Here is a 13,921-nt window from a genome sequence, read left to right on the forward strand (position 1 = left end):
TAATAGTGGATGCGCAGAATTGATTGACGAGCCGAGGCCGGCCGATGGATTTCCCGGTGTCCGGCGAATGCCGGTTCTCTCGTCCTCCAGAGGGAGCGCAGCAGTTGTGTAACATATAGCGTAATTGTGAAAAGCCGCCGTCGAAATTTTCCAGGTGCGGACGTGCTTCCGCGCGGCGAATGTGCAGATCCGCGGTGAGTGCACCTGATACGCGTGTTCATGAAACGAAACCGTTGTAAACGCACCCACGTATAATCTCCCTCTCACTTTATGTTCCGCAAGCGAGCGCGTTTTTGCCTTCTCTTTCTCTCTCTCCCTGTCACTCGTTTTTCCACTCGCATGTCGCTCGCACCCTCCCCCTCCCCCGCGACTCGTCGTTCCGTCTTTTGTCCCGGTGCTCGAATTTTGCGCGCTCGCGCGCGCAATCCGCTGCATTCTGCCTGCCGCGCGCCGTCAAATAGCCGGCCGCACGCGAGCGGCAATCCGTGAAGCGGATTGTTGCCAGCCTATTCGTTTTTCCGACATACGGCCGATGAAGTGACTCACCTGCCGCTCCACTACTCGTCGTTGCGATTATACCCCGAGCTATTTATCGGACATGTCAAAAAATCTCCGACTCTGTGCTTTTTTATGACATTTCTTGCCGGACTCAAAAAATTTATCTCGTATTTATCCTCAGTCGCGATCAATCGACTAAACAAATTGAGAGACAATCGGAGTGAAGAAATAAAATATCAAATATGAAAACAAAAGAAAAAGAGAGAGGGAAGGAGGGAGGGAGGAACGGAAGGAGGGAAGGAGAGAAAGAAAGAAAGAGAGAGAGAGCGAGCAAGCGAGTTTCACTGAAGCTCGTCGGCTTCAGGCGACGTCCAACTACTTCTCTTCGGAATTGTTAGCCATCATGCTATCGGTTTTATTTTTCCACCATCAATTTTTTATCGCAGTCTTTACCATGAGATTTCTTTTTACCTACATTCGCTTATCCGCCCTAAATTTTTACGTTCCCGCGATCTGCCACGCTCTAGGAGGTTCTTTCCCGGAAGAGAAGCGTAGCCTATTATTCCACTGATATCCCGAACTAGCGAGACCGACCTCGCATCCTAACAAGCCTCGTCAGTTTTCACGCGGCTCGCTCTCACGACATGACCGATCGAATCGTCGATATTTCCTGCCGTGACCGTACGCTCAGCTTTCGTACGCTCGCGCGTCATTAATATGACAGCGGTATGCCGTTACGTGCTGTAATAATATGTAATGCATCTACATAACGTGCTGAGCCAAGACACGATGTTTCAAACGTTGACCGATGAAGCAAGACAGGATGCCGCGGGGCTTCCATGCATTCTGATACTCGTCACGTGTGCGCGCATACATCATTTTGTTCATTCGTCCGCGCGCACAACGCCCCTCCTTCCGCCCCGGCTGCGGAAGGAGACGCGGAACACAATTTTAATTACAGCGATTAATCACCGAATCCGATCGCCGGGTCTCTTCGTGAACGTACTGCGCGTCGTTACGACCGTATGGCGCGAAAAGCAGCATGTACCCGACTAGAAATTTATTCCATGCTCCTGATCATGGCTGATCCCGATCAGTTATCTGGTTTACGTCAACTGATGTTGCCGGGTCGTCACGTAACATAGTGTGGCAATCAGGCCTCTAATAGTAAGGAATAAAAAATTATACTAAGGATAGGAGCCATGCGTTGGATTGAAGTACACGTTATGAAAATGTATCGGTCAAAATAATCGGGAGCCGTATTATATTTATGAAGATGCCGCAACAATAAATTGCAATAAATTATTAATAATTAGCTTATTTATAATTAGGAGCTGACAACATCACTCTATACAAGCCAGGCAACCGACTAGAGATCTAACCGATCAGGACCATGGGGTACCTCCCTAATGAGATATGAGACGTATGTATAATAGAAGAGCGCTATATAAATAGCCTTATATATATAGTACCGATTTTTTCATCATATTTCTTGTTCTTTTCTTTTCTCTCTGCTTTTCTTTCTCATCTTCTTTCGCAAATCGCTTACACATATGGGGCCGATTTATTCGCCATTTCTCGAGCATTACGGGTCGCACGTACGTGAGAGTGATGATGGCGGCTGCCGTGCATTCGTTCGCGTTGTCGAAGTGCACGAGCCTTTGTGGATCGCATGACTGCCGAATCGCTCCATAGAGCGGTGGCAATGGCGACTCGAAACCGCGACGATACGTCGCGTTGTTTACGCTGCGCCGTTTTGCAACCACGCCCGAAAATTTACGACTGCCTGCGGGCTTGGCTTTCACTCGATGAAGCTTAGCCGGCTGCTCTAGCGCTCTAACTTCATCTGTTACATGCGCCGTTGTGTACGTGTACATATTAGTATGCATTAAATGGTTGCCGTGTGAGAATATTTGCGAAAGAGAGAACTGTGACACAAACCGCCTTTCGATCCACGGCGTCGCCGGAATCATGCACAACACAACTTTGTGCAATAAATTTCACATAGCAGCGCAGCGCAATTCGCGCATACATGCGCGCGCGCGTGCGCATTGCGTTTGCATTCGCGGCGATTGTAAATGTTTGGAAAAATTCGTACAATATTTAGAAACGGCGCCGTTTAAACTCTAGCGTCAGCGTCGAAATTCAACGGGGGAAACCAATAACTCGGTGGCCGCGATCGGCGATTATTCTGAAATATCGACACGCTAATTGTACAGATCTAATCGACGTTAATTGCGTAAAATGCGAACAATTTAATAACGAACGCGCGCAATTGCGACATATAGAAAATCGGTCGCAGTCCCCGCCGCAGCGCGCGCCACGTCGATTAAATTAAACTCAAATTTACATGTGATCGCGTTCGTCCGCACCACCGTCGGATACTTCCATTTTCCGCGAGGGACCGAATCGCGCCGCTACCAAATTCGACAGCGCGACGGCCCCTGCGCTTCGCTCGGTTCAGCCGAGCAACGTGCGAAAATAGCCCCGCCGGGTGCATCGAGTCACGCGCGATTTCGCCGGCACATAAATAAACCGATCGCCACGTAAGACCATGCGCGAATATAAATTTCTACCTCGCGACGCTCGCGTTGAATGCACGGCTCCTTTGTCTCACACGCTCGATCCGCTCGAAAACGCCCGCGTCTTCAGCGAGAATTCATGCGCGCATCGGCAAGCAAGCAAGCAGCCAGCAAAAGGAGCGTGAGACGCTCCCTTGTTTGCCAGTGAAAATGTCGTGAGACTAGCGGCGCAATCGCGACTACGCGAAAGAATAATCCGTCATTGGCGGATCGCGTCGCTTTGGATACACATGATCTCGTTTAGTCCCAACGTTTGTGCGCTGCGCAAACTGCACAACGTCCTTGTATCGCGACAACGATGATCGCTTAAGCTCTCGTGAACCGATGCATATGCTTGCACCTACAGTCGCATATGCAGCGCTCATTATGCACGTTCTCGAGGCTTTGACTCGCCGCGATTCGCCATCATATGCGCCGTCATGGTCGCCCCTTTTAAACCGCGTTAATGAATGAAAGGGATGAGAACGCGCGGATTCTCATGTGTCTCTCACGTAGAGGAGAAGAACGGGAGATAGATAGATAAATAGAGAGAGAGAGAGAATCGGAGAGAACAACGAGGAGAAACGCGGGGTAGCGCGAATAGAATATCGTCGCGCGGCGATTCAGCCCGAAAAATTTCCACACGGCGTCCAGACGCGTCGCTCGACCGGAAACTACCGCGTTAACGCACCCTTTTCGGCGCTCCATGAAACCAGTAATCAAATTTGCACGCGTGCTTACTCGTGACGCTTCGCGCGAAAGCGCTCGTTCTCTTCCTCTCTCGCAGTCTGTCGTTAACGACGATGTATAGGTACACGGTATACAGATACCGCGACGCCATCGTCGTGGTCGTCGTCGTAATCATAGTAGTAGTGGTGATAGTAGTAGTAGTAGTAGTAGTAGTAGTAATAGTAGTACTAGTACTAGTAGTAGTAGTAGTAGTAGTAGTAGTACTAGTAGTAGTAGTAGTAGTAGTAGTAGTAGTAATAGTAGTAGTAGTAGTAATAGTAGTAGTAGTAGTAGTAGTAGTAGTAGTAGTAGTAGTAGTAGTAGTAGTCGTCGTCGTCGTCGTCGAGCTCGTTTGGAAAATTAGTCGCGTCGCGCGAAATGATACCGCGTTCTTTTATTAGATGCTCATCATGGGGTTCGCACCCCGTACAGCCCGCGTCTTCAACTCACCTTCAAAGAACGATCGGTCGGCACGTTATTCCGCGCTTCATACCTGGCCGCGTGAGCGCGGTTCGTACGGCCGTGCTTGTTTGGAAGTGCTCATTAATTTAAATTACAATGTATAATTTAACGAAGTCAGTTTGGCGAAATGAATTGCATTTACTCTTCATGCACATTTAGCGATTTAATATAATGGGGAAGCGATACAATGCGTAAACGCGCTTTCGCTCATAATTGCAAGTAATTCTCGTTTGTGCGCAATGCTGAATAACTTTCCGAAAGCGATCGAATTATACCGGCGGGGCTGAAATGATTAACGCCGCGAACACGCTCGCGCAAACTGACCCCGCGGTGTCCTTTGGCCATCGCGCATCCCCTGGCCTGTGGCATCTTCATCTGATTAGTTTAAAAGCGGCTCCTGACGCATCCACGCACGCTCTCATACAAACGCTTGCGCTACACGGGAAAGAAGGTAAATTGAATTTCACCAACGCGCGCACGGTTATGCGATCGTTTCCATCGCTCTTCCGGCTTGTCGAAGAGCATCAGTGTTAAAATACCGTGGAGATAATTAGCGTAAAGTTTGCCCGACTCCAAAGTTTCGTCTCCCTCGTCGTTTCTTCGACGAGTTTATTTAGTCGATCGATTCGAATATTCACTGCAACATAATATAGCGCGCTGTGTCCCATCGCGAGTTGCGCGAGGTCGCATCTCGACGCGACATCTCGGGAATGTATTAAACTGAGAATCATGTCTGAGAAAAGAAGCGTCGAACTATCTTCGAAAACGCATATGTATCTCTCTTCTTCCTCTTTCTTCCTCTCTCTCTCTGCGATATATACTTTTTTTTTATTCTTGCTTGCTTGAAGGTTCTCTTTTCCCGAAGGTACATCATTCGAGAAACTCGAGACGAAAAGCATTCGGTATGTGCCCGAGTTGCTACTCGAGTTAAGACATTACGAGAAATTACACGAACCAAGTCGCTTTACTTCGAGAAAACTTCTAGAAAGTAGAATCGGACACAGAAACAATCGAACGCAGCTTTCGCGGCTATATTTCGACAATTTTTCCCGGATTGATTACAGCTCGTATCGGAGAGCGCGGTACTCTCGTAAGTTATATGTATGTGTCTGTGCGTGTGTGCGCACGAGAGAGACAAACAGGGAGAGGGAGAGAGAGAGGAGAGAGAGAGAGAGAGAGCAAGCGAGAGAGAGAGATTTTCATCTCCTATTTTTATAATATAGTTTACGCCACAGAGCTTCAGTTCCAGTTCCGTCCAAGTTTCCCCCGCGGTTTCCATTCAACGAAAGTTAACTCTTCAGAAGTTATCGGCCGTTGAAATATACCTGACAAAAGCTATTGTCGAGCTAGCGTCCGACCGCTATTTATGCGCGGTGTGTTATCGCGATACGTCCCAGGCGCGTGTTTCCCAAGTGCGAAAAAGTATCACTGTCAAAGCAGCCGTTGGCAACTAATTAACACACCGGGTAGTCCGCGTCCTTTGCGCGAGAAATTCCGCCGTGGAAAATCCTGATAACGGTTAATTAATTAAGCACCCGCGAGCGTACTGTTTGCCGCGCGACAACGTTAAATTTGGGAAAGCGTGATTGCGCGCGCCCGGGGCGCGAACCGTCCGTTCGTGTGCACATCGATGAAACGTCGAGGAATCAAAGCAATCTTTGTGGAACATTCGTCATTCAGCACGTGAGACAGAAGCGGTACAATGCGGATTCTGTTCTCTTTCTGTCCGTGAAAACCGCATGCACGAGACAGCGAAAACGCGCGGAGTAAACGGGAGCTGCTGCTTGAGATTGCCGGAAAAGTGTTGCCGCCGCGACGTCTGGATATACGTGGCTATGTTAGTTGCAGCGTCACGACGCGTATTGTGCGACTGCGCTATCGATTTCGTGAGTGAACAGCGCGAAGGGCAGCTGACCCTTTGCCTTCGTAGCTGCAGGTGTCGAATCGGAAAATCCGATTACCGAGTACGGGAAGCGATCCGGATGATCCGAGCACCCGAATATGAGGACGAGCTCTCTCCTCTTTCGCTCGCTCTCTCTCTTTCTCTCTCGAGGAACGTTCATGTTCGCCAAAATTACAGCGCATTTATGCCGGCGCGCATTACTAGCTATGCCATACCGTCGTATTTTCATTTGAACTTTAGCGACCCTGCCCTGCGAGAGACGACAAAATTACTCGGCCCGATCGTGCCCGCTCAGTCCCCCTTTACGAGCGACGTCTCATTTATTATTACTCGCATTAGCGAGCGCGAAATTGCTCGGCCACCACCGCCGCTGGACGCGGCGAAAAACTTGAGGTGTTTTGACGTTGATCGTCGAACGTGTCAATGTGGGTGGCGTGTATCGCGATGGAGCGAGCACTCTCCCGGCGACACAATGTACGCGCGGTCACCGTCATTAATCTCCGTCACGAGGCTCGTTTTCTCAGCCGTCGCAGCTAATCCTCAAAGAAACAAAGCCCATGTATTTAGTAGAGCCCTCATTATAACGACGCGGCGGCGGCGGCGGCGGAGAAAAAAAGGAGCGCACTCTATCCGTGTACTTAGCTTACACCGTCCTTTATAAAGTTGTTAGAAGAAGCGGCAAGAAGTCACGTATTTCTTTTTCGTTCTCCCATCCCCTCGATTAAAAATTTCTCCGGTGGAATGGGATTTGGCGAACTTCGATAACTAAGTGCCAACGAAATCCTCGGCCACTCGCTAAAGTGGAGTTGGCGCGAAAATTTCGTTAAAGGATAAGTTAAACGGCGAATGAAATTTTGCATTGTCTATCGATACATTGGTGGGGCGAACTAAATTCGAAGATCGTCGCAGGATTTCTTTCGTCTACGAGGAATCGTCTGTCTCGAATTGTTCGAGGAATTCGTAGATGGAAAAGAGACGCGGAGAGAATATCCAGAGGCGCGTTCTATATATCGAGCTCGACAAAACTTCAGTGTCCAGTTCTCTATCTCCCTTTCTCCAGTGTCGCCGCCCGGAGGTGTTTCCGGTGCGTCGACGCGATCGATCCGGGCGGAGGTTGCAAAATTCCAGAAAATTGTTTTTTTCCATCGCGCACAATGCGTTGATTGGTTTCCGAGCGTTTTCGTCGCCGAAAAAGCGTGGCGCATTGGACGCGACCATTGAAAACCGAGCTTTCCCCCCCTTCCCTGTATCGCGCGCGCGAAATACTCGCTCAATTACGAATATTAATGTGGGTATTAATAGAATTTGTTGATTTTGGGGGTCGTCTCTCGTTTCGACGGCCGACGCCCGCACGTCGCGTCGCATCCCAACGCGCGACGCGTCGCGTCGGCCGGTCAAATAATCCGCGTCGACGCGTTCGCCAATGTCGTCTCCGTTTCAGCAGGGGTTGACGACCCGTATTTATATTGCCGGGCGATTTTGTTTTCGACTCACGGACACGTCGAGCCCGGCGCGGCCAGTTTCCACGGAAGCCGCAAAATTCGCTCGATCCAAAACCGTTCGCGAAATGACAGCTGAAAGTTATCGCGCGCGCGACCGTTCCTTCTGCAAACTCGCGGCTCGGCACGGCACCCCCGGCTAAAAATGATTAAAACGTGCCACTCATGACGCCGAATAGCTGACGTTTCAAGATACGCTGCGCCCGAAAAGATTTATAGAGCGTAGTATTTTCACCACCCCGATATCTTTGCCGCCACTATTTATACGGCATAGTATTTCTATTGCCGATGAAAATATATATTTACGTTTAATCAGTGGAATACATTTGTGTACGTTCAGCTGTGCAAAGATCTTCAGTATGCAAACGCTAATTTACGGTAGATGGTGCCATGGCATTTCGCGCAACTGGAAGGATCTCCGAGTCGAAATTTTGGTTCCACGTTAACCTTGCAAGTTCCGTCGAGCTTGAAGGTTCAATAAGGAACATACAAGCTATTTTAGAGAGAGGAGAAAGATTCCTCTCAGAATTTCATAGAATTCTTTCAAAATTATTTAATATTTGATTATCTCTCAATATATTTCTCTGCATTTAATCTTTATTTCAGTCAGCAATGTATAAATTATATAACTTACTCAATTATAAATAGGGTATTTAATTAAATGTAGTAGTATGTGTTTGTGATAGAGAAAGCAAATATTAAATAATCAAATAGATTGGTAGGGAAATGGGTAAAAATATTTTATTCTCATCTCTTTCTATTTTCTATTTTCTTTTTTTAACATTGGAAGATTTGATGAGAATTGAAGCTCTTAAAAGAGCTGATTTGAGCCTGTAAAGAAAAAGATAACAATTATTTGTCCAATAATGCTGTATGTATGTGTTTTTTAATCCCGATAGAGATCTAAATTTGCATATCAACACCGTTACAATACCAACGTTACAATACCAAAAACTAAATTGAAATAAAAAGAAAGTCTTGGTAAACAAAATCGTACTCGCGCCCGACGGAGCATTATTAGACGTAAAAATCAACAATTGCGACACTTGTATTGTATTCTAAGGCCGAAACTCATAGTTATAAATTATTTAAGATCTTCGAAAACACAATTAATTATAGATTTCTATTCATGGATCGGCACTGTTTGAATCGATTTTCTGTACGAAGTAACATAATGGATGCAGGTTAATAAATAATCTGAGATTAATAAAATTATAATGATTTGGTTAATGATGACAAATTATGAATGTCAGCCTAAATTTCAACTCGGTTATCTCTTCGTTTTCGGTAAGTTCGTCGGACATCCGTTAAAAACGGACACCTGTTATATAACAAATGATTCGACATACCTTGAAACATATGATGTATTACTGCATGCGTCGTGGCGTCCTCCACTTTGGCTTTTCGACCTGGCATCCTGGCTGCTCCGTTATGGCACTGACACTCGCGCAGATACGATTTAATCGGAGAAATGTATATCAATCGACGCGATACCGACGAGAGCTCGATTACACAGTTCAAGAGTCAAAGAAATATCTTAATTAACAGGATGTGACGTGAATAATATACCCGCACACGTGCTCCGCTCGCGTACCGACCCGAGACGCAACAAAGCCATGTGGAAAAGTGCGCGGCGCGCGAGAACACGCTCAATCCCTGCCAAGGTACGGACTGTTTTGATTGTTGTAATCACCCGACGCCGGTGTCGAGCGACGACGGTTGGTGCGATTGATGGGGAGAGATAAGTCCTTTGTTTACATTCTTGCCTATTACTTTGGTATAGTCGCACGACGCGTATTTTTCCGTTATTCCGCGATTTCCCTTAGCCCCCAAGTATTATTCTAAAATTTACACAAAATATATGCGTATGTTTTTGGCCCTTGAAATACTTAATCATGCTCTCGATGATGTCGTGTTAATTAACACGTGCTTTCTCCGATTAAATCGTATCTACATGAGTATCTACACGAGTGTCAGTGCTATGACGGTACAAGCGGGATGCTACATCGGAAAGATATGTCGGAGAACGCAAAACGACCGGACAGCAATATATCATATATTTTCGGATGTATTGATACGCATTCAATATACATCAATTTCCGACGCCAACGAAAAAATATAAAAAAGAGATTAAAATTAAACTTGTTAATTTTCTCTTATACTTTCCCATTTATTTTTATTAAATTATTTAATATACTTGCTTATCGTACATATTCTATTCGGAGCTAAATTACAGAATTCATGTATCATCCCTTGGAATTATGAATAAAGATTAAATGCAGATAGGATATTAAGATGATTGAATATTAAGTATTATTGGACATATAACTTTTATTTTCTCATTATAGTCTTAAATCAGTTTTTTCAAGAGCTTAAATTATTTCTTATAAACATAATTCGATATGAAGAAAATTGAATCAACTAACCATCTATTGCATCAAGGTAGGACATTTTTATAGTTCTGCTATTCTATAAAGCTGGTCGTAACTTATATACACGGAGAGATCTTTATAATAACAGTTGCTATACAGAAGCGAGGAATAGCGAAGAATAAACCGACATTCTGTAGTAATTGACTCTATCTATTTCTTTCATTTCATATGTGTTGCTTACATTTCAGGAACTAGAATGTGTACAGAAAAAAAAAATTTGATTGGATTAACCAATTTGTAGTAAAATATGAACAAACTAGAATTTTTCTTGATCCAACCAAATTTTTTTCCGTGTACTATTAAAAAGTTTGTAGTGCTTCCAGCAAAATTCACCATGTTCTCTGACAAAATAGAGCTTGCTAACTCCGTTCCTGTACTAATAGAAACATGGTAAAATAAAAAAAATATTTTTTCGTGTACTCTTCGTGTAGGGTTAAATGTAGAACTAGAATTTCGATGCGCGATAGATGGAGAGAAGAGTCGCGCTTATAAAATATATCTCAATCTGCTGCAATTTTCGACGGAAAAAAATGGAAAAAAAATGAGCAACTTTTAAACCGGTGCTCATTATGCATTATTGTTCGTTTTGCATTACGGCGAAGCATGATGAGAGCGATTCCATCTTGCCGTATTATTTATCATTTTTCAGCGTTGTGCCGTTGACACCCGAGATGATAAATAAATCATCAGAATTATTACAACAGCCGCCATGGCGACGTAATGAGATTCGCGGCGCATATCGTTTTTCAATCGTGCCCGACAATACAACAATCGCGGCGATCGATTACACGCGGCCGGCTACGGCTGAATCATGAAAATTATAAGAACACTCGATACAAACAGCCGTATTACCAGCGGCCTGCAAAATTGCGCTTCCGTATTCGCGCGCCCGCTGCACGCATCGTAACGCCCTTGATCGCGGATCCCGGCGATGCAGTTACGATCGATTACGAGCGCCGCGGGCGGAATAAATCATGGGACTCGCACAAAAGTGCTCGGCAGCGCTTAACGCGCGTCGCGGCACGTACTGCATTACGCGCATACTGCGGGCACCGCGGAAAACGTCCCGTCATATTTCTACCGGCGATTTATGCGATTTACGTACGCCGTGTACACGCGCGCTCGCCCGCGCTCTCATTATCGGCGGATCAATCAGGCTGTTGCAGCACACGGAAACGGATAGCGGTTTAGCCGCTCTTCCAGCGACATTTGCAGCCCGCTTGTGTCCGCGTGCAGATGTCCGGACCAATAGCGAAGCCGACGTAGCGTCGCCCATACGCCCGTGCTGCGTACACGCGGTAGGCGTAGCGCGCGAGCGTTCTCGCGTATAAACGTCACCGGGACGAAACGGAGGGGGGACAAAGGTTAATGTTGTGATACATGCATATTCATAAGCCAATTATGCTAATAATTGCCAGGAATTATTTGAGCATATTTTACATCGGTCCTACTGCTGCTGTGTGCGTGGGTGCGGGTGGGTGTGTGTGCTCTAGCTCGTACGCGAGCGAGCACGAGCACGGGTTGTAGCTTCATTAAAGTAATTCGTTTCGCACACTGAGCGATTGTCGCGAAATCCCGGACGCGGTAATTAGCGCCAAGTGGAAACACCGTGAAATCTCACGGCGACGTTTTTTTGAGAATTAAAGTGCCCGCGAGCGGCAGAAAAAGAGAAAGAGAAATAGAGAGAGGAAGAGAGAGAGAATTAGGACATGAGTCGAGTCTCATTTGTCGTGACGGAAATTGAATCAAGCCCTTCGTTTTCCTCGCGCACACGATTCCGCTTTTCTTGGTGACACGGTCGCGAGGACGCTGCGCCGGAAAAAATTAAGCTTCTCGAGTGCAGGTCGATGGTTGATCCGCGTCTCATCGCGATCTCCGACGTCGTCGTCGTCGTCGCTCGGTGTGTATCGCGCGCTGGGAATAAAATTTAATTATCGCGACAGTGCGTCCGTTCGCTTGCTGTAATACCAAAGGGAAAGGTCCGCGGCTTTTTAAGGAAGGCGAGACACTGACGTATGCCAGACACCGCAAAAACGTGGTCACGACACTTTTCGCGCTCGTCAGACGCAGCGGCCCGTGTGTGGGAGACCGGTAGCTGTGCTGTAAAAATGGCGACCCTTTTTCCTCTTTAAATATGTATCACGCGTTACTGCTGAGTCTGTGAGCGCCTCTCCTCGAGGCAGTATAACGCGCACGTCAGCTGGAATCAATTAAGGTCGTGAGAGAGCGCTTCGCGCGGCTCAAATCAAAGTCACGGGCTATACCGGAGAGTGGCTGATATAGAGAGAGAGAGAGAGAGAGAGAGAGAGGGAGAGAGAGGGGAGAGAGAGAAAGTAAGAGAAATGCTACGTGCCTCGCAATGTTTCGTCGCGGCACGGTAATCCACACAACAAGAAAAATGTTTTCGGCGTCGCGACTGTAACACTAAATCCGCACTTCATCTTTTCGCTGCCGTCGCTCATGTGTGCTACACGCGAGCGACAATGGTACCCGCATAGCTGTTTGTACGTAAATCGTAAATCTCCTCGCATAAGTGATCGACACAATTCGTCAGATATACAACTATTATTATCTACACTCGCGAATGAAAAAGAAAAAGAACTTTACTATATATCAGAGACTTTGTTTGAAACACAATCAAGAGAAATATAAAGCCAGTAAGAACCGTGCGCTGAATGCTAGTGCGGATAATTAAATTGTGAGAGGATGACATTAATGTAGAATTTCATAGAAATCAAATGCACAATTGGGATTTTAGAGAGAAAGGGAAGAGAATTAATTAAAATATAAAAAATGGAATATTCTGGATTGAGTTTGAAGATTTTATTCACCGCGTGCGTTTACATTGTTATTGCCCATTCATAATTTAATTGTTCGTACTACCATCTGTGCACGGTTCTTACTGATTTTATATGTCCTAAAAAAATCGCTCATAAAGGTTTATCCTCAATTTCATTTTTATCAAAATCCTTTTGTATATGGTATTAAAAGAATTCCTCTGAAACACCACGAAGAAAATGTTCTAAACATAATATTATTTTCCTCTCCATTAGTATAGAAATACTCTCCCGGGAAAAGTTTAGAAATATAAGATTACAATAGCATTTTATAACTGGAATTTTCCCATTTTGGAATATATTTCTTTTGATGAGATAAGGTTTCTCTCTGATTAGATTGTACTTTTTTGAAGACAATATTTGTGACCCGCATGCGATCAAGAGAGATAAGCGAGAGCGAGAATTTCCGTCTGGCGAATGAAAATTGACGAAACCTTATTACGAAAGTGTCAAGATATTTTAAGGAAGACTTGTTTGTGGACCTCGACAGTACTCGACAGCTAGTCAAACGTACGACGAACGGATACCGATGTAGACGTTAAAAGGAGACGCTTGGCGTTAAAATTGCCGTCGTCGCTGCGCCAATCGCGTGGGCGTCCTTTTTGCGCGAGCTCGACGGCCGGAACGTTTTCATCCCAATGCGTCGGCCGCTCCGGAGGTGCGGAACGGATTGAAATTTGGTCGCAATAAGCGTCAAGCGCGCCGACACGCCGCCGGTGCTTTTTCCCTGTCCGCCCGGCGGAAGCCGAAGATTTTTACGCGTCTCCGTGCCGAACGAACCGTCGCGGTTCGTTCGCTCTCATGAATACAAATTAGTCGACCACCGCCGCGTCGGTGGCGTCGACTCGAGAGACTCGGCAGCCCCCGCGACACGCTTGAATTAAAAAGGGACGAGCAGAATAGTCGTTTCTACCGATGCGTAATTATGACGACCCAGTTCCCATGGGTGAGCGAGCGAGCGAGCGCGCGCGCCGGAAGAAACCAATCGATCGATTCGTCC

At 46.2% G+C, this 13,921-nt stretch overlaps 2 protein-coding genes across 5 annotated transcripts in view; one reads left to right on the forward strand and one right to left on the reverse strand.

Moving 5' to 3' along the window:
* LOC116842249 (hemicentin-1-like) overlaps window positions 1–13,921 on the reverse strand; it is a 328,593-nt gene that overhangs the window by 197,655 nt on the left and 117,017 nt on the right. Inside the window, exon 1 of one of the 3 annotated variants that reach the window (XM_032811173.1) lies at window positions 9,002–10,874. The exons of the other annotated variants lie outside the window; for them this stretch is intronic. Within the exon in view, the coding sequence (XP_032667064.1) occupies window positions 9,002–9,068 (67 nt within the window). The 5' untranslated portion in view covers window positions 9,069–10,874. Of the gene's footprint in view, window positions 1–9,001; window positions 10,875–13,921 lie in introns of those variants that run through there. 3 annotated transcript variants of the gene reach the window in all.
* The window catches only part of LOC116842254, a 206,615-nt gene that overhangs the window by 192,192 nt on the left and 502 nt on the right, over window positions 1–13,921 (forward strand). The window lies entirely within an intron of this gene.

This window comes from Odontomachus brunneus, unplaced genomic scaffold (assembly GCF_010583005.1).
Source record: "Odontomachus brunneus isolate Ranch 3 - 2012 unplaced genomic scaffold, Obru_v1 Obru_scaffold_023, whole genome shotgun sequence".
NCBI lineage: Eukaryota > Metazoa > Arthropoda > Insecta > Hymenoptera > Formicidae > Odontomachus > Odontomachus brunneus.